Raw genomic sequence first — 21,673 nt, forward strand, 5'->3', positions numbered from 1 at the left:
CCCTAACCTTAAATAAAGGATCAGGATTTCACCAACTGTGGAAAAATACTAAACGAATGCTACAAATAACACTAAATAAATCAGCAAAATAATGCTACGTGAACAAGCTTATAGTTCCAGTTTCTGAATTGAATATGATTTGATTTGAAAAAGCAAGCAAGCTTGGCAATACTGTTTAAAAGTTTAGATAGATAGATAGATAGATAGATAGATAGATAGATAGATAGATAGATAGATAGATAGATAGATAGATAGATAGATAGATTTTCCTGAAATTTCTTATAACCAAAGAAAAAGAAAACGCCATTATTCTAAAAGATAACACCAATTTATAGTGTTTCCTTCTTTGCTGTACTGACAAACATCTCCACCTAGTGTTACTTTACAGACCTCTCCTTTACTATTGATATGCTAACTGCGACTGAAAAACCACAGTTAGCAACGGCAGCAGTATGAAACTGTTAATAAGGTCGGTTGTAGCAGTCTGCCTAACTCTTCGCAATGTTATATGTGATAGTTTCACCCGGGAGGCATTAATTTGATTTGCCCGGTTTGACAAATTTTAGAGATTAAAAACCATAGATAATGCCATTAACTAAACCTAGTGTAAGCAGCAGGATAGCAAAGGTTTAGAGCTTTACAACACCTTCTGCAAAGATCCACACATTTATATGTCCCATTTATAAACAGTACATTTGATTTTAGGAGGACACCACTGACATTTTCTTTTCTCAATCAGCAAGAACCACCTGATTCGGAGGCATTCCTTCCCATCAGGATCTATATTAATCTGAGTTGAGACAGCTTGCAAATTGAAAGCAAAGGAGAGAAGGTGAGCCACCGATATGACTGCTGCTGTGCTATCTAATTAAGCCCTGTGAGACTTCAGTCAACCAAACAAGACCCAAATTACTCTACAGGTCATATGCACATACCTTGCCATGAATAATGCTGTACTCCACGAGCAGCATTGGCAATTATATGAAATAGACAAAAAAAAAAATTGTTTTGTTTGTTTGTTTGTTTTTGCACATTAGTGATAATATATTCACAGAACATACCAAATGTGCAGCTTTCAGGCTTTATTGATGTAAGTTTAAAAAAAAGGCAGAAATAACTAGACATACACGCTTCAGAAATAAGCCTTTTTGTCAATATTACAAAGAAAAACCTTCACAGCTGTAAGTAAACAAGCCATTTTCTAGTATAGTTAAATTTTTTTGTGTTTCCCCAATAACAAGATTTATATGTTATTGCTGTACAGCATGAACAAACATCCATGGCTTTGAAAATAACAGTACTTGATTAAAACTGCCTCAGTTCACACCACTACCAATTAACAGCATAAATTTGTATTAAGAAATAATACATATTCATAAAACATCAGCAAAAATGGACTACATAACACATCAGAGTAGAAACTTTTTAATGTGCATTACTAAAAAAGTGTCGGTGTTGTTCCTATTTTAATATACGAACTATGATTTTGAACTAAACTAAACACATACATGCAGTAGTCGGATTAAAATGAAAGCCATGCTGCCAGTTCTGAAAGGACATACCATATCTGCAGGTTTTCTGAAATATTGATACAGTGCTTAAGACTGGATCAAAAGTCAGACCGGTGAAAACGTGTTCTTTCACATTGGTGAATGAATAATTTAAAAATCTCTTTTCCTTCTTTTTCTCCTTGTCTTCCTCTCTTTCCATTCTTGGTGCACCAGTCTAGCCGGTTCTGTGCTTCTTCCTCAACCTGTCTCTTATTTGTCACCTCCATAGTGATGCTTATAAGCATCTTCTACATATCGCGCCAATCCTTTGTTTGTGCTCCATCATTTAATATTAAATGTACAAAATGTAACAATGCCTCACTTTTATGTTTTTAATTAAAACATATAATGAGATGTGTGAGTAGCCTAAATATAATTTAACAAATTAAAGAAGAGATCTGTTTGGTGTTTTAAAAATGAATAAACGTGTTTCAATTGGGTTCGATTATAGCATGAGCGATGTGTTTAGGCTGTCTTTCGAACTGCCTGTTTACAATACCACAGCAGTGCAGGGGAATGTCTTACAATATGCTTAAAAACCTTGAGTAAAGTAAATACAAAAGAAAGTTTGATTGCTTTTCACACATTAAATCAGTATATTGAAAGATCATTCGCATTACATGCATGGTGATGGATCACCAGATGATTAAATCATATGATTGGTTAAATGCAATTTGTTTGTAACTTCATCCTACATCCAAAATAAATACAGAAGACGGTAAAAGAATAAAACGGAGAAAATAGTTACAATGAACTGATGCGACTGTGACTTTGTAGTGGGTGACTGACTTTGACGACACTAGAAAAATGCGCAACATGTCAAAGCAGAAAATTGAGAAATAAACTTTCTATGCATTCTATATAAAAAGAATCATTTGAGCATGTGTGACTATCTAATAAACATGTCTTTAAATATTTCATCAGCTTTAAAAATGAACAGTAAAAACAGCACAAAAAAATGTATGTATGTATATATATATATATATATATATATATATATATATATATATATAGCAAATATAGTTAGAACCACACCCCAATCCGAGGAGCCATTCTTGTGATCCGCTTCTTTTTGGTGTCCGATTCCTTTAGCAATAGTTTCTTTCTCCTGGTGTCAAAGATCCCTACAAAAATGAAAGTAATTTACTATGAGGAAATTTGATGAAAACTTTGATGGCGTTCATTAACAACCACGAAACAACTCAACTGATATTTAAAAACATCCTTCTAATTGTTGTAGACATTAACTGTGGCTCACAGAAGAGAGGATTTCAATCACTTTCAATCCGCTGGAATGTCTTTGTTGGACTGCTTAATGGAAATTTGTTTACTGCCGAGTGCTTTGAACCAGTCAAAAGCAAGTTGTATTAGCTATAAAAGTTGCCTGCTGAAATAAATTTTATGAGCAAGCAGACGCCACCTCCACCACGCTGACAAACCTTTAATATCTGACTCACTCACGCAACCTTGAAAAATACAAACTGAATATCTTTCTGAATCAACACTGCATGAAACCGCTCTGATCCTGGCCTCTATCCTACAGGCACAGCGTCCAGCTGGGACACAAACCTCTGGCAAGTCCCAGATTCTGCAAGCCTCTGTCCTCCTCCTCCTCCTCCTCTTCCTCCTCTGAAGGGTTCTGGGCCACATTTCGAAGGTAACGGTTGTGTGGGGTAGCACCAGTGAGGGCATTCTGTCTGCGCCTTTCCTCCAATGCATTGTCTTCAGAAATACCTGTGAACAAGACAAGACACAGCGTCTTGATTGCCTTTTTATGCTTTTATTATTATTATTTCACTCTTGCTGATTTGTGCATGCTCTTTGAACGCACAACCTGATATAAATCAGTTAACCTTCACCCCTAAAACGAGCTAATAAAAAATATTTAATTCTTATTACTAGACATCTAATAAATAGTCTCTATTTATGTTTAAGGTTAAGATGTCAGTCCATGGTAAATCAAGTTCAGAAAACTATTTCATGAGTTATTTTGCATTAATAAACATTCCTTTAACTTTATTAGTATATTGGATACATTTCTTAACCTTCAGGTTCCACAAAGATAAAAAATTATATTTAAGCATCTGTATAATAGGCTTGCTATATATAACCGCATGGCATTTTAAGTCTTTTACAGACATATCAACCGATCACACATGAATTTGGATAATTATGTTAAAGAAACATTTATGCATTTCTCAGATATTTCGCTATATTTCTGTTTTTGAATCCCTACCCTATTCACATCAACGTCATGGTTTCATCCATACTCCCTTGACTGCTTGTTTGACCGACTGTGTTACTTCTTCAGTGCGACTGACTGAAGTTTGTGAACTGCTGCTCTCATTTAAAAACTTGAAATACTCAAAACCCTCATGACAGCAGCAGACGCCGAGACGGGGCGATACAGCTGTGAAAAATGCTCTCTCATCTCTTCCTTTTGTTAGACTTATTCTATATCAAAGTAAACTCAACAGTTACGACAGAGAAAACAGCATTCATGCTCATAAATACTCATCGTAATCATAAACTTGGTGTAGAATTAAAGTTACTCTGACTCCATTAAAGCTCTTTACAGGTTTACTTCCACTTGTGCAATGCAGATCAGTGCTCAGATCAGTGACAATAACTGCGTGTACACTATTCACTTTTGCTGTGTTTTAAGTACTCGACTAGTGTATGAAGGTTATTTTTAAGTCTGATAGCAACGGAAGAAGTGCAATTCTGTGGCTGGTTAGTAGTACAAACAAACTCAAACAGAAGGAAGCTAGATGTTGGGTTCGCTGGAACACGGTGTTTATGTAAGCACAGACTCTGGCCACGATCTTTGATCTATTTATTTCTTTAAAATCTGACATCATCCAGCTCGCTTCAGGGCATCAATTCCTTCTCGTATTTTTCTGCATCGGTTATGAGAAAAAGCAGATAGAGGCTTTAAACACAAATGGAAAAACATCATTTTTGCATGACATCAGTGTAACAACAAGACAAAACTATGCAAAGTGTACTCCGTCTTAATAATCTGCGATGATAATATTCAATGCACAATCAATCATTTAGTCAACCTTCATGAATTATGTTAATTTAATCACTGCAACTTATTGTACCGCATAAAACAGACAAATGATATGGAACATTAGCGGTTTATAATAAATAAATTGGGTTTAATGTTTCATTCATGTGAAATATCTGTCAGTGCTCAACTAGAAACATGAAACAAACATGATAAGGTTGGTTATTATTGAATTCCTGGAATGTCCAAAAAGCATACAAATCAGGATTATTGCTTGTTTTGGAAAGACATAGTCATTATAATAGTTATACTATTATAGTGCTTTAACATTATTTTCTTCCTGAAAGCTTGCGTGCTGCCAAACTACATCTATTCAGGATACTTAGCTGATTGCATTTATGTACCCCGCTTAAACAGCTTCTGCTTCCAGACAAATGTTGTGAGATTTAATCTAAAAATCTGACATTTGAAATAAAAAGCTAATAAAAGATTATTCACCTGTTTCAAGCTGACCTTCTTCCTTTAACACTTCACTGTTTAATTCCCTAAAATTAGATTTCAAAACAAGTTGATTCAAAAGTTGATATAATGAAAATGATATAAAACAGTATTAAGGCTGTTCTACATTGGATTTACCCAGACTTATTTCATTTTGATTTGAAAATGTGTTCTTCATTTCACTGATAATACTCTTACGTGGTTGCAGAGTGCTTTTGTTGTTGTTTTTCACAATATCTTCATTTTTAGTTTGTTCCTCCGTCATCCAAGTAGACAGAAAGAGAAAGTCTGGCTGAGAAATAAAGTGATCCTTTACCATTTGTTTTGCTTTGTATAATAACAACAGTGCTATTATTATTAAAAAATGCATAAAGAATTGCGATAGGAAAGTCACAATTATTATAAAAACTTTGAAAGGTTTTGATTCACTTCAAATGTTGACTGCTGCATATTTGCACTAGTCAGCATTTGAAGTGGATCAAAAGCTAAAACTTGAAACCAAAATGCGTTCTTGTCTTAGGACGACTTTGATGAACTTTTGTGATCCACTTCAAATGTTGACTACTGTACATCTACACTTCCTAATAACTGATCATCCAAGAAGCTCAAATACTTCTGCAAATCCAGTGATTAATTGTTCCTGTTGCAACTCAAGATATCAATTTAACCGCAAATTACATTTCATTTCTTTCTTAGCAATTTAGCAAGGTGACATTTTCATGAAGCATTAAGCAGCAGAACTGATAACACTATCATACATCGTCACCTCTCAGTAATTTTGGGAAGCCGTATATTCGCCAGATTGTAAGTGTTGTCCCCAATAACACAGTCTTAAACGTTAATTCATATCGCACTTAACCCGTCATTTACAGACGCTTGTACATCACCTCACACGCACACAAAAGTGTATGAGAAGACTGTAAAAGAAAAAAAAAGTTTAAATAGCTCCTAAAGCACCCCTTGCCTGACACCTACCCACCAGCCTTTTTGCCCATAATCGCAATGCATTCATTCATATTTCATGTGGAACGCGTTTATTGTGATTAGTCATGTAAATAGATTGAGATTTCTTTATTCTTTTCGCGTGTTAATTTACATTTATATTGAATTAGCGTATAGAATAGGGGCTCGGAAGAGAGAAAAGAGAGGCTGATTATGCGTGCAGATTATGGGCACATCTCGTGGCTATTGTGTTGTGTAATTAAAGGGGAGAGAGGAGAAGAAAAGGGACAGATGCTGCTTCTCAAACTACCGGACCTTTTTTCATCTCCGGAAAAGGCCTGCGTCTGCTGCAACACCCTCCTCCACCTACCAACAACCCCCCAAAGAAAAGATGAAAAATAGAATACATTTAGAAGACAAGCCACAAGCCTTTACCACATCTCTTGTTGTCTGGCGGACCCTTTCACTTGAGCTCGGAGAAAAGAATCACCGTGACCCGAAGCACAACAACAGCTGCCTGAGGTGACACTGGGAAATGTCACTGTTTGTACGAGAGATCCTCTAAAAGCTTTTAACTTCAACACGTTAATTACTTTAAATGATAGCATGTTCAGAACAATATAAGGGATACACGTGACCCTGGACCACAAAGCCGGTCAGAAGAAGCAGGAGTGTGTTTGTACCCACAGCCAACAACACGTCGCACGGGTCAAAGCTATCCATTTTTTTTTTTTTGAGCCAAAAATTGCTAGGATATCAAGTAAAGATCGCGTTCCAGGATAATATTTTGTACATTTTCTCCTGTACATGCATCAAAACTCAATTTTTGAATAGTAATATGAATTCATCTGGACAACTTTACAGATGATTTCCTCAGATTCCGGATTTTCAAATAGTTTTATCCCAGCCAAATCCTGTCCTAACAAACCAAACATCAATGGACACAGAAAAAAATGCTAAAAAATGCAATTATCATTATTATTTATTATTATATAACTGTACTGTACACATATACCACCTATAATGTGCCCCCAAAATTGTAATTACAACTGGGAGCATAATTTTGCATTACTTGGTGTAAAAGAGGACAGCTTTTGTTGCAAAATATTCATTATTATAGATGTAAACGGCCTACTTTTTTACTCTACTTTTCTACGTGTATCTGTAAATATCTCCTGCACAAAAAAATCAGCCTGCATCAAGATCTATTTTCTTATTGTCAAAACTTGGGACAGGAACTTCAAACCAGCATGTAAACAGAGGACCTCCTTGAGACCTTCTAGTGTAGTCTACTAATCAAAATGTGCTTTTTCTGTCTCTATCCTGAGCCCTTTTCCGTCCCTGGCAGTAAAAAAAAAAAAAAAAAAATAAAGAAACAGATAAAATATCAGTAGAGGGGGGAAATGGCAAAAGGGAATGACACAAAATGAAAGATGAAGGAAGAGATATAGATGAGAAAACGTAACGCAGAAGAAGCCCAATCGTCGGCACGGAGCGTAACGAGCCTGGTCAAACAGAGACAAAAGCAGCCCGCGCGAGTCTCAATTTCCGCGCGCGTGATTGGACGCGTTATTACCGCGAGGTCGCCGCGGTGACCCCGCAGACCCGCAGTCTATTACCGAAGGCGCGCTTCCGCAGAACACGGCGCGCTCGGAAGCTCCTCTGAAACGCACCCGAGCTAATCATGGCGCCGTGTCTAAATCCCAGTCAGGGACGACGCGCGTCCTGCTCGCCGGCTCTCAGCGGAGCGAAAACCCTCCGCGTTCAGCTTTCTCGTCCTCGCCGAGCTTTGAATAACAAGCGGCGTTTATTTGTCCGTGAAAGGCAGCGGAGAGATCGTATCTAGCTTTTTAAATATGGAGGGGAAATAAAGAAATGAAACGGAGAGGCTTTCGCGAGCCCGGCGTATTGAAGAAGGAGAGGGATTGATTCAAGGTGCTGTTTTTATTGTTTGAACGCGCCCTTGCTTTCAGATCAGTATATTACTCTATTACCCCGCTGATAAGACAGGAAATGTTCTAATCCATTATCATTTAATTACTTTCAGCGGCGAAATAAACATTTGCATGGAAACAATTAAAAACTGTAAATAAATGCAATCTTTTAATACACATTAAGCATTTCCCCCGTTCAAATATATGTATATATGAGTTTTTCCTTAATTACATGGTGGGTTTCATGTGCTTTGTTTGAGCTGCAGATGGCATAAACTTTCAAGTAGGCCTATTTGAGCTTTAAGGGGACAGTCTCTTAGTATTTTAAGGTTTTACGTATAAAGAAATTACAGTAGCAAAAAAATTATTTATAACTTATGGCGCTGGTCTCTGGTACATGACCAACAGACTACTACTAGCTTTCTCTTGGTATCTTGATGTTACTGGACACCGTTGCTCACAGAATTAATAACGGTTGACGGTGAATAGAGCGTGGTTTCAGTGGCTAGAGAAAACAAGCACAAGAAGATGACACGAAAAGCAACAAAAAAGGATGGCCGTCACTGAGTAAATGAGGATGTCTGAGGAAAAGGCCGGGACTCTTCCAAGTAAAAAAACATCATTCACAAAGCCAGGAAAGTGAGCAGCCCGCCTTTAAATGAGACCAAAGTCGAAAGCAAACACTTCCCGATGGTCTGACATTCTGATAGCATCTGGGCAGGCACAGAAACCCAGCGCTGGCCTCATGTTTTTCTCTTCTGTCACCCCTATCTTTACCATCTTTCATAAGCCTTGGGAGGACAGCAGTAAAACACGAGGGAAAACACTCTTCATCAGGCTTTGGAGGTTTTCACCTTCCGGTTTCATCACTGTTGTGGATGATTTTGATCAAATTTGGATCATTCATCAAAGAAAGAGACAAGGAAAAATGGAGAAAGGAAATGAGTGTCTATTTTTGTCTTCATTGACTTTGTCTGTCTGTATATACTCTATTTTTGTCGCCTTCTTTCATTTGTTGACTACAGTATATAATGTTTTTTTTACTGGGATGTAAAATGACACGTTACATGTGGTGTGTTTGTGATATGTTTTAGTACAAAATAGCCTGCTGTAAACATGTTCGTGTAAACACACACACACACACATATATGTGTGCCGTTGTATCGTGATTTTGTAAAAAGTAATCTTTATAAGACTGTAAGCATATTCTGCGTGGCGGAAACGTTTTGATATCGCTGAAGAAGCGGCGCCCTCTAGCGCTGCAATGTCATTATCGATTAGACACCTGTGCGTTTCAGTGAACAATATGTGGAGGAAATTAGACCGCTCCACAAAAGGTTAACAACCCTTTAAAGGACATTCATCATTAGAAAATGTCAAATCTATTTTTTATTACTAAAGGCAGAGGACCAGGCAAGACTGACTGGATATGGACGAGGGTGCTCTTATAGCATGTAGACGACAGGGGGCGCCAGCGGACAACAAATCAGAAAACAGGACAGCTCTACTGCACAAGGGGTTCCTGGAGATACCAGACTCCAGCTCTAACCCTGATCTACACGGCTTTCAGTGTTAGTCATGGCTCACCATATGAATCTGCGTCCTTTCTGGCAATGCCCTCACAAAAACATGGTGAAAACAGAAATAAAACACCCTCCCGAGCTGTGATTTCTCAAGGTTAACGTAACTTCGATTTTGCTTTGCTATCTCGAGAATAAATTTTTACTTTTATTTTTTTTAAATATTTACACAGTATTACAGCTGTGCGGTATTCCTGATCTAATACCCTTGCTAACCGCAAGAGGCTCCTTTTGAAAACATTTTTATATTGTCTTTTAATTTTTACTTTAGAGAGGAAAGATATTTTCCGTTTCTAAATTCTAAAAACGGATCACATGGAAATACAGGTAAGGTTTTTCATTCATTAATATCTGTTCATGTTCGGGCCTGACTTACCTTAAGGAGAGTAACACACACACACACACCTTACAATTAGCTTTGTTTGTTTAAAAACAGGGATGTCTGTATTTATTAAATCTTTATATTACTGATTTAAATCTAAAAATTAAACAATACTTAAAAATGCTTCCCAGACCAAATGTTAAATGAACTGTCGTAAAAATGTCGAGGAAATCAATTACACCCCTGCTGCACCTCTGTTCCCCTCCTGTAATGACCTGCACTGTGTGTAAAAAGAGTCCGTAGTGCTTAATCATCTACAAAGGATCCAATTGTCATCCTGGCATTTCCCGATTTGGTTATAAAATACGTAGGCTAGCATAACAAATTACGGATTATGGAGGCTATTACAACGAGGCTTGGATAAATGAACATCTGCTGAGGTTTTGAGCTTATCATGGCTGTCAAAGACTGCAGGAGCAAGTGAGCATTGCATATATTTGCAGTTAATCAATGTAAAATCTCTCTTTAAGTGTCCTGAAATCAGCATTGTAGAAGAAACCAAATAAAAGCGCTAAAGTATGTGCACATGCATGTGTGGATATTTTAGAAGCTAGTGGAAACAATAAGGTGATGTAAAAGCAGATTAAAAGGTGACGTTATACTCATTTTAATTTTGTAAGTGCTGCAATGAGACAAATCAGCCAAGCAAAAAGACACATACACACAAATTAGAGGAAGTTTTCTAAAAAACACTGCAAAGAAACCGTGAGTGCAACATTCCAAACAGGTGAAAGTGAGATTTATTGAACCTGAAACTTTGCCCATCTTTTTGTCTTACAAAGAACAAAATGTCTAGCATATAAAGTCACACAATATATATATATTTATTAATCATGGAAAGGTCTCAGGTTATGCAACGGTTAGGCATGAAGCTAAATGTTAAAGTATTGTATTGTAATTAAGAGCTTCATATTATAAACAAATGGTGGCTCCTAACACTGGTTAAGATCATATTAAATACTTCCTACAGTGGCGAGGTTAAGACTTTAACATCTGAACAGTTGAATGGCTCTACAGCAGAAAGCAGATACAGCCCGTTAAGCTCCAGTTTCAATCGGGCTATAAGCACTTATGGATGAAAGAACAGCCATCAGCTGACAGAAAGGAATGGATTACGCTTGTTTAAAACTGAGGTCTACTGTTTTTGTGAGGAATAAATGGTCCCCTTCCCAAAAAAAAAAAACAAACACATTGGAAAAAGGTTGGAATGAGAGTTCACCCTGTTTAGGTCTGCCTTTCACTGCACAGAGGGTAACAGCACCACCTAAAAGCTCACGTCACATGACCTACTCTTGGCTTGCTGACTGGTGGAGAGCAGGTGTTTCAGTAGCCATCAGCCTGGTTGGGAGGGTTGGTAAGGTTTAGGAATGTTTGGGTTAAAATGTTTTGTACATTCATCTGCAGAGTTCAGAGATCACTTGTCCAGTCGGAGAAACTGGTCCTTACCATTGACTGTGATAGATTTGAGCTGACCGTCCTCCTCTACCTCCACCCTCTCTTGACCGTTCTCTACAATACTGTGATGACACAAAAGTTAGCTGTAGAGTAAGCAGACATTAACTGTGCAATGATTACCACAGACAGTACTCAAGGCTTGGTCAAATAAGCATCAGTTCGTGAGCATTTTGCATAGATATGTGGTGACTGAACAACTTTATGCAAAAGCTGTATTGCATAATACGCTTGAATCACTATTCAAACAGTTAGAGGCTGTTACAGAAGGTTCTTCGGTACCGTTTGGTGGTGATCCTCTTTCCGTTGATGAATTTGGTGGATGTAGAGACAGAGCGGAAGTTTCCCATTCCACCACCTCCACCACCCCCAATTGAGGAGGAAGAAAATGAGGTGAAGCCACCCCCACCCATTGGGCCGAAAGGGGTGAAACCTACAGAAATGACAATGATGATGTTTAAATTTAGAGGTGTGCCAAACAAACCCAGAGGGACTTCTTGTTAGAAGTGATGAACAAACCTGCATTAAACCCAGAGAAGGGGGAAGCAAATGGAGAAAACCCAGGGAAGAACGAACCCGTCGTCCTGCTCCTGCTCACACCCCTGTGACGCCTCCCACCGAAGAAATCATCGAAGGGGTCATCAGCTATATAAAAAAAAAAAAGGAGCTTAGTGAGAAACAATGTCATGTACATGTAAGATATAGATATAAAATCTGACAAGTACAATTAAACCTACTACTGGACAACGGATTTACATGCTTGACAGACCACTGAAACACTCTCCAACAGTGAGTTACACAACTAAAAGCATTTACAGCATCTAAGGATTTCTTTCAAATTTCCCATTAGAAACAAGACAATGCGTAAAGAAAATGAACTCCTGATGTAAAGTCCAAGGGTGACATGAAATGGTAAAATACAATACAATTAAAATGCAAATAACACTGATATCATGAATAAAATATTTGAGTAAAAAAGGTCAAAAACTACTGGCTTGGCTAGAAAAGGTTACTAGTTCTGTTCTATATGCTTATTTTAGCCATAAATACCATCTATTGGCCAACTCTATAGAGTACCATTTTGCTACTCAAGAGTACGGTTAAACTTTACAATACATGCGTTACAAGAGAGTCTCCCTGGAGCAGCGTGCATTGCTCATTTCTCATTGATCCTTTCATGCAGAGATCAAACCCACAAGTTTTCCATTTCAGGCTTTTAATAAATTTCCATTTAATTTTTTCCTTCTCGGGTTCATGGAAATAATAGGTTGATGGAGGCTACACAGGTCTATTTTTATTCATCCACATCATTTCAGGACCAGTGTTGCAATGTAGCATTATGCCTGCTGAAACATGTCGAGATCAATGCCTCTCCATTTTCAGGCACTCAGCACCTTCATATGAACTTTTGAATCTCCTTCAAGCGGTTTGATTTGGCAGGCAGAACCACGCCTGATATCTACACACACACACACACACACTGTGACTGTTATTCTAGCCCACCCCCAATCTTGTCATGACTACATAAACACAAATAAACATCAATGACCTTCTATCGTCAAGGATGCTCTTCTCGAAACATTCCGAAATGAAACAATTCTCAGAACGCTGACATATTGATCAAAAAAAAAAAAAAACACACACACACACACTCATTTTCTCTCTCTGTAGCGGCCTAGAGCTATTAGCCGTTCCCTTTCTCTTGCTGCTCTTTTATTCGGAAGCTATTTCTGAGAACATTCCTAGTGGATGATGCACAGTCTCTTCTCGTCCCACTTGCTGGTCTGAGCGCCCTCGCCATATTTAGAGTGCCTGTATGTTTTACACACATGCCGTTCAGCCATTTGTTCCCAGCAGTTAGAGTCAGTGGGCACAGGCCAGCAGTGTTATGTATGATCAGCTCAACACCATTTTCACCAGTTAATACGCTCCTATATCTCCTTTCATGCTTTTAAAGGCTTATTCCACAACATATCAAATTAGTTCCCCCGAAAATAAAAATTCAGCCAATTTATTACTCCTTGTATTCGGCCTTGTTTCACTCCAAACCGTTTGTTATTTTTTCTGTAGAAAGAGTTTTTTTAATCTTCACATATCCCCTGTCAGTCAAGCTCTAAAAAGATATTTATATTAAGCCATTATTCATGGACGATCCTCAGAAGACTTGAAATGTAGCACACAAGTAATATGGACTACTTTCATGATGAAGTTCCTTGACATCCTGTGATTATCTGTCATATAGTCGTAATAATTTTATACAGGTGTAAAATTATTAAACATACATACATATAAAAGGTAAAACATCCCTTTCAGTAAAATTTGAATTTTTTTTCCCAGAATACACACCCAAGTTAAGAGCACATTTTTAATGAACAATATAATTATGGTAGATTAACAGAAAGCTAATCATCTAATGAACCCAATCCAAAACCTAATTATACCTCAAACCACATCATTACTGTCACAGAGTCACTGTGAGAGATTAAATGACCTTCATTTCCTCTCTTTGGGAATTCTGTTCTAATTTTTAACACTTCTGTTTTCACTGACAAAAACCTCTTTATTCGAAATGATGCAGGTTAAACATGCTTTTGTTATTTACAAAACTCTATGCACCTTTTTCTATTTCACGTTTATTTTTTGTTGTCTAATCAATTTAAAATTACTTATGTACCTACCAAAAAAATCTGCAAAATCTGCAAATGGATCTCGGCCTCCAAAGAATTCCCTGAAGACATCATCTGGATTTCTGAATGTGAATCCGCCCATGAAATCCTCATCATAATGGCCTCCTTCCAGAAAGTAATAATTAGAGGAAAACCATATTTTAAACAACATGTAAATCTGTCAACAGATAACATAAATCAGGAATAACTTTACTTACCTCTGTGAGATAGGCCTTCTTTACCGTATTTATCATACTGTCTCCGTTTGTTTTCTGCAGAAAAAATGCTTTTAGTTTTGCTTAAAACAGACAGTTTTTATGATGTTTTTAAATCTTGTGGAATAGGCTGTTCATTCTACAAAAATTGTTTAATACAAGACATTAATTGTATTAATTTAAAATACATTAGTTCTCAAATTAATATAGCATCATATAAAAAAAAATTATATAATTTATATTTATATATATATATATATATATATATATATATATATATATATATATATATATATATATATATATATATATATATATATATATATATATATATATAAAAAGAGAGAGAGAGAGAGAGAGAGAGAGAGAGAGAGAGAGAGAGAGAGAAGTACCATCTGACAAGACTTCATATGCCTCTGAGATCTCTTTGAACATTTTTTCTGCCTGTTCTTTGTTGTTTGGGTTTTTGTCTGGATGCCACTTCAGTGCTTTTTTTTTGTACCTGTAAAACACACATACCCAATCCCCCATTAAAAATTTCTTAAGTGTGGAAAGACAACACAAAAGACAGGGCATTCTTATAGTGTATCTGACAACATTCCTTCAGGTTTAAATGTACAGCAAATATGAGGGTCATTGTATATAAATAAATATGATCAATATGACATGAGTACCTGTGTGATATCACTATGTGTTAACACGGCTGTGCTTCAGACACAGCTGCGTTTAAAATTGAACTGGAAGTTAAGTGCTGGGGGTCCGGTCAGAGAAGAACTAGCCCCAACTGAGTCTGGTTTCTCCCAAAGTTTTTTTTTCTCCATTCTGTATGCATGGGGTTTTGTTTCCTTGCCACTGTTGCCTCTGGCTTACTTGGTTGGGGACACTTAACTTCTAGTGATTTAACGTTGAATTGATTACAGAGACCGTCTCTGCATTTAATAAGAAATTGGTCACTCTCGTCATTATACATCCCTGTCACTGTACTCTTCTACCTTATACTGTACAGTGCTTTGATGCAACCTGTGTTGTTAAAAACGCTATATAAATAAAAATGGTTGATTGATTGATGAGAAGAGTTCAGATGCAAAACCTCCAAGTGTCATCTGAAATATTTTTCTAAAAATAATCATTGTTCAGTTATTTCATTACAAGGGCAACAAGAAGAACCTATTCATTGCCAGTGAAATAAGTGAACCTACAGATAGGAGTTTAAAAATGTAGGTTCACATACTTATCACACGTCATGTAGTTCAATTACCCGAGACATGCAGTCATCATAAATGTGCAGATTTTGCTAAAATAGCAAGCAACTTGTCTATATGGCAGAAGAGTGCTAATAAACCATTTTACACATGTATAGTATAGACTTAAATTTATTTTGTTATGGGTTAAACATATTTTAAGGCTCATCAGATTTACTAACAGGAGCTTACAATACATGCAGTGAAGATTTTACAAAAGCCCAATCTTATTGAATTTGTATTTGTAGGAGGTTCCCTTTCAGACGCAAAATTTATAGGAGAGTATCAAAATGAATCGCAACACGATTTAATAACATTTGCGCTCTTCAAATTACTAGTACTGTAAAGCATGTTTTAAAGCATGCAGTAATTTACGCTGCTATTGGTAGATTGCGCTGGTCATTATGAAAATGAGATGTTGTCTCTGTTCTTTATTGCACGCATGGTCGGTAAATCACACAGAATTTTCTCTAATAGTGCCCTTTTTAGTAGACCTGGCCCATAACATGTAAATCAGCAGTTCAAGGAGACTCATTTTTCACTGTAAAGTACCCAACAGTCTTCATTCGTGATGCTAGCGCATGACCGCATTACAAAGTCGTGCAACCTCTTAACAACGACAGTACTTTCAATACAGGTCATGCTGCACAATACGACTTCAGTAGGTGCAGCAACTGGTCAGCATCTCTACACACTAGGCCTGAGTCAGCGATACACACCCAGCCAGCAGCACACAGCAGGGTCAATGGCCTAAACCAAACACTCCATACACCAGGGGATTTGTCCTTTGCGCATCTTTTATTAGTGTTTGCTCTCCATAGCTCTGTGCTTTAGAAATTCGCCCCTTAACCATCAGCAAATTCAGTGACCTACAGAATCAGGATTCAATAGACGTTTGCTCACCTGACAAACAAAGGACAAAACAGCCTTTCCAGGGAGGCAGTAGATGAATAAGGCATGGGGCACAAGGACCCAATGTGTCTAAACACCACTAAAAAGCTGTATGCTCGCCGTCTACCCACAAACTGCGTTCCCTTTCTGCTTCAAATTAAAATGGAGGGCTGATATTTTTTTTCTTTTTAAACAGAGAACATCAGAAGCGAGGAATTGAGATGCAGACACATTAATAAAGACATGCAGCAAAGAGCAGAGAAGTCTCACATGGACAGTATCAACTAACCCCTGCTGCACAGTCACTGTTATCATTACCTCTCTACTATGTCCCGTGTGTAAAAATAGATGTCCATGACAGGACACAGAGTACTTACGCTTTCTTTATATCGTCATGGGATGCATTTTTCGTCACACCCAGGATCTCGTAATAATCCCCCATGTCTCAGGTTTTAGGTTTCCACTCCTCTGGATGAGGATAAATTTTCACCAGTGGCCCTGAAACGAAAAAGAATTGAGAGATCTAGTTGAAGAACACATAAAAGGGGATACTAAACAGTGGGTGTGTTTTAGTAGTTAAGTGGGTGGGTGGCAACTATGACGGACAACCTCGAAACACCAACTCCTCGTGTGAAAGCACGCTTCCGCTTTACATTTCATGCATAAACGCATTTATCAGGAACTAGCTGATTCATGATAGTATTTGTTATCCATATAATATTTCAGATTGCTTTGGGAGAATTCTGTATAATCTTCTTATCAACATAAACCTTTTCTGGTTCAAGCTAAATACGATACAAAAATGGTAAATAAACAAACCGTTTACAGCCGTTCTCACGCTGTTTCATGTATATCATCTATATATTAAACCGAACACCTACAAGCAGTTTTTAAAGCAGGTTTCTTCTAATCACCTCAGATCAAAACATCTTGTCATGAAGAACAAAATGTCAACTGCTTCCAAACAATCAGTCAGTTCCAGTAGCTTTCCAGCTGGATCTCACTGGTGTTATTTATATCTGCAGTGTCCTTCAGGAAAGGCTCAGAGGTGATCATAGCACAGTACTGGCTTGGATTTTAACAGATGGAATAAAAACTACGCAACCTAAAATCAATACATTTAGACACCCCAATAGTTGAGTAGATCACCCAATATAAAAAAAAAATCCCCAAAATGTACTCTTTTGCTGTCCAAGATGTAGTTTATTACTTTACTTACATCGCTTGTTCACCAATGGAGCAGTGAATGGGTGCCGTCAGAATGGGAGTTCAAACAGATGATCAATGACTGCAAATAGGTACAACGTACTCCACACTTAGCTTAATTAAACTAAGCTCAGTGCTCTGTTTGCATTTATTTCCCTTTAACTGAATGCAAGTTAACATTTGTTCAAAATGAATGTCCATTGCTCACAGCTCAAATTAATTGATAAATAATGCTTACCAACACACTGAGAAACACAAGATGATTTGTACTGCCATTATTTAAACATTGTAGCTTATCAACAGGAAGGAAGATTGTATCATACACCTGTAGACCAGCCCAGCACACACGTTTCACAACAATGTTAGGCAATGTTTAGTCTCCAAGAAACATTTACTGTACAAATAGTACATAGAAATTTTAAAATTTAAAATCTATTCCTGCAAATAAATAAATAAAATTTGTATTATTATTATTATTATTATTATTAATGTTCTGATTGTAGGATATAATATGAGGAATGGATTTCAATTTAGAAACCTGTGTTAAGAAAAGCATGCTGTTGGTAACCATAAGCACAATCAAATTAGAAAAGAAAAACATTTAAAATGGACAGAACAAAAGGGCGGTAGATATTTTGTTCATCTGGGTGAATTACATTTGATAGAATTTGTCAGTGACTGATGGCCCAGCAGATGAAATTTCCTTTTCGCTGGGTAAAAAGACATAGGCCCGAACTTAATACTCACAATACACTCCTGCTATTTAACCTGCTCTCTTAAACCAGCACTAGATCATTAAGTGCTTTTCTCTTAAACCACGCCTTCTGCCCCACAGCCAACATTCCTGACTCACAGCTCTAGTCAATCCAGTTAACCTTTTTGAGACGGCCTCTTCATGGAAACACACTTTCAGCAGCAACAGTCCTCCCTTCATCATCATCATCATCATCTTTCCTCTGTTCTATCTCCTTCCAGATCTCTGCTGAACATTCCTTAGATGCTTGTCATGAAACAGCAGTCGGGACAAGCTCACGAATGTGTGAACAGATGTGAAATGGCTGCTGAATTCTCTGGAGCTTGTTTTCTGGCTTCTCATAGTGGCACTAAAAGGAGGCTGTCAGTTCAGTTCACAGCAGACCACTTGACTGCAATAACTCCTGACCACAGCTCGGCCGGTTTTGTTAGCTGAAAATGGTTCAGTGGTTTAAAATGCTAAATTAGACGGTAAAAAGGTACAACAGGAATGGTCCTAAAAATAAGCCAGCATGATAGGATCAGGGTGTAGGTGTGTTTACAGAGATGCTAGGAGCCTTGATCAGATCGGTAGCTTAAATAGTTGGATTTGCTGGCCAGGTGTTGCTGCCAATATAATTACGATCTTCTAATTTTTCCTTCTATAAGATTTCAGGAAAAGAGATTATAGGACAGAGCATGTGTTTGTTAATGTGACAGTTAAGGCACAGCTACCTCGGAGAATTTGTCAAAGGTGTGGGACAGACTGAACCTTGATGCTCTGCTTGTGTGTCTGAGGTTCATGGCCAACTGACTCAAGCTTAGGACTAGATTTCTATTAAAAATTTTTTAAAAATGCTGTTTCTATTTCTATCTTTGAACAAGTACGGTGACATTCACTGTGGTGATTTATAGAACAAAGACACTTCCTTATACTAGCTTTCTGGCAACCACAGACTTTCAATGTGTTTCAATGTCCAAAAGGAAGACTGTAACACAAAAAAGCATGACAGTATATGTACGTTTAAAGTCTTTAAAGGACTATAGTGGTGTACCATTAAAACCTGTTTTAAATACTATGTACTCACTAAACCAATGCGTTTACAAAAATTACAACGATAAATATAATTTGATTAAATAATCAATATTTTGTGCCAGTCACACAAAGTAGCATAATTAAGTATTTTTTATATCTAAAATAATTAGAATGACCTGATGCCTCTTACGCTCAAATCAAGGTGGATAGTGTTACAGCTGTATACAGAGTGAAATGTACACTGGTGCCACCTCAAAGGCAAAAACTACACTGGCCATTGATCTCTCTGGACATCTCGTTGGTTCACTCTTCTGGCACATCTTATGCCATTTTATAGGATTGAGAAACTGACTTGTGCTTCCCAACGTATCTATTTTACCCCCTGAGTAAAGTTAAAAGAATTGAACAACTATAATTTTGGACGGTAGTACAGTATATTATGCAAGTAAAGCCACGCTGTAAACTACTTAATTCTTACATTTCAGCTTTCCATTTATGTATTTAGCTATCAGCTGTGGATTTCATAATAAATTAAACTGAGACCTTATTTAGCATGCCTAAATATTAAAACATGTTAGTTTGAAATTGTAGTTCAAAACCTCAAAGACTACAGACCATAGTTCACAAGATCTGAGCCCGGACAATAAAACCAGTCATAAGTAGCACAGGCATAGCCTACTTTTAGCAAGTCAAAAATGCACTGTATAAGTCCAAATTTGAACTTATATTCTAAAACTCACTAGGATATTAAGCAAAAAGATATTTTGTAAATGTCCTACCGTAAATATTTTAAAAATAACGTTTTAAAATTCATTAACATTAAATTCAAAATTATTTAATATTTTCTTAATATTTAGATTTTTTTTGTCAGATTCAGATTTCAAACAGCTGTACCTCGACCAAATATTGTATTATCCTAACCTCAATGGAAAGCTTGTTTATTCAGCTTTCAGATGATGCATAAATCTCAATTTTAAAAAAAAAATACTCTTGTGACTGGTTTTGTGGCCCACGATCACAAATACACAACGTATTTAAATTTAAAGAACAGCAGTATTTTCACTTATATATATATATACACACACATACATACACTAGCACAACTACAACATCTGTTATAGCAGATGAGCTTAAGAAAGAGAAACACTTCCTACTGAAAGTGAAAACCGAGAAGACTTCATGTACTTTCCTCCAAACACAGGTGACCGATCTTCAGATGGTTTTCTAGAATGTTCCTGGTAGTAAAACTTAAGTAGTTCCTTAAGTAAAACAAACTGAAGTGATTGGAGGGCAATGTGATCTCTTCACGTGCGTGCATAACTTCTATGAACACCGACAGAAGCAATGGTGGAAACAACATTTATCAGGTGTCCGTTTCATGACATATGATTAACGAGATTACAGGTGCGATCGGACGCAGAAACTTCCAGAAAGTCACACCTGCTTCAGATCGGTTCACACATCGCACACGTAAATAAAAATGAACTATTTGACAGCTGCACGTGACGCTGATCGTTTCCCGTCCTATTTTCGCTGTTGTTGAACTTGTAGGCGAGCGCGCCGGGGATGCTGTCGTCCGGGTGTGCAGCCGACGAGGTTGAGACTGCCTGCGTTTTAACCTCCTTTCCATAGCAAACCGGAAAACCTTTAACCAAACTTCAAACTTTAAACTCACCGATCTTAGGTAACGGAGACAAGCGTCCTTATCCCGCTGCTTTATTCGGACCCCCGCCGTGCGTCCCAAAGATGAGCTCGACTTTCTTTATTTGTAACACTACCCCCGAAGCACTCCCTCCGTTTAGTCCGAAGCCTGTCCGTTTATAAAACGAGCTCGGGAGGTCAGAACAAGCCCCCTGTGTGACGGACAGGGATGAGCAGATGACTCTCGTCGGGATTGGGATGTCGCTACTGCTCTCCCACACTCCGCCGACCTCTATAAAGCGACGTGAGTCTAGTGCAGTTTCGTCACTTCCTGCTGCCCAAACAGCTGAAGGGGATTGCTCGCTGAAGAGCGATGTGTCAGCTAATGATTTTGTAACACGGGGAAACGTCAACGCGTTTCAGCAGATCTGTGCGTGAAGCTGTAGAAAGAAGTCAAATGTTTGCATAATCCATCCATGAAAATAAATCAGAAGACTCAAGTTGAGGTTAGCAGAGGTCGTGTTTTTGAGGTCCTGTGAAGTGGGACATGGTATTACAGCTTCACCTTACAGGTGATCTGTTACTGCTGCTTTCTCTGGGTGTGTGTCTGAAAGCAGCTCTCTCTATGCCCGCCACCAAAGCTAGGTTCTAGAGCAAGTCCACATGAGCTTTTTGTGCTCAGTTATTTAGTAAC

The 21,673-nt window shown here is 37.6% G+C and overlaps 1 protein-coding gene across 4 annotated transcripts; it reads right to left on the reverse strand.

Moving 5' to 3' along the window:
• Positions 1-1,067: 1,067 nt before the first annotated feature.
• Positions 1,068-21,302, reverse strand: dnajb6b (DnaJ heat shock protein family (Hsp40) member B6b). Of its 4 annotated transcripts, none has more exons than XM_043244562.1 (11): positions 21,014-21,302; positions 16,742-16,862; positions 14,625-14,734; positions 14,236-14,289; positions 14,030-14,140; positions 11,871-11,996; positions 11,634-11,784; positions 11,346-11,416; positions 3,120-3,284; positions 2,541-2,674; positions 1,068-2,357 (listed from the first exon to the last, which is right to left on the reverse strand). In XM_043244562.1, exons 2-10 carry the CDS (start codon positions 16,804-16,806, stop codon positions 2,574-2,576), a joined length of 954 nt encoding a protein of 317 aa, XP_043100497.1. In that variant the 5' UTR covers positions 16,807-16,862; positions 21,014-21,302; the 3' UTR covers positions 1,068-2,357; positions 2,541-2,573. The 4 variants fall into 4 exon arrangements, with proteins under 4 accessions (XP_043100497.1, XP_043100496.1, XP_043100495.1 ...); XM_043244561.1 differs by having other exon boundaries at positions 2,547-2,674; positions 14,030-14,143; positions 21,014-21,298; XM_043244560.1 differs by having other exon boundaries at positions 14,030-14,143; positions 21,014-21,298.
• Between the last annotated feature and the right edge of the window lie 371 nt (positions 21,303-21,673).

The sequence above is a fragment of the Puntigrus tetrazona genome, chromosome 7 (assembly GCF_018831695.1).
Source record: "Puntigrus tetrazona isolate hp1 chromosome 7, ASM1883169v1, whole genome shotgun sequence".
Classification (NCBI taxonomy): Eukaryota; Metazoa; Chordata; class Actinopteri; order Cypriniformes; family Cyprinidae; genus Puntigrus; species Puntigrus tetrazona.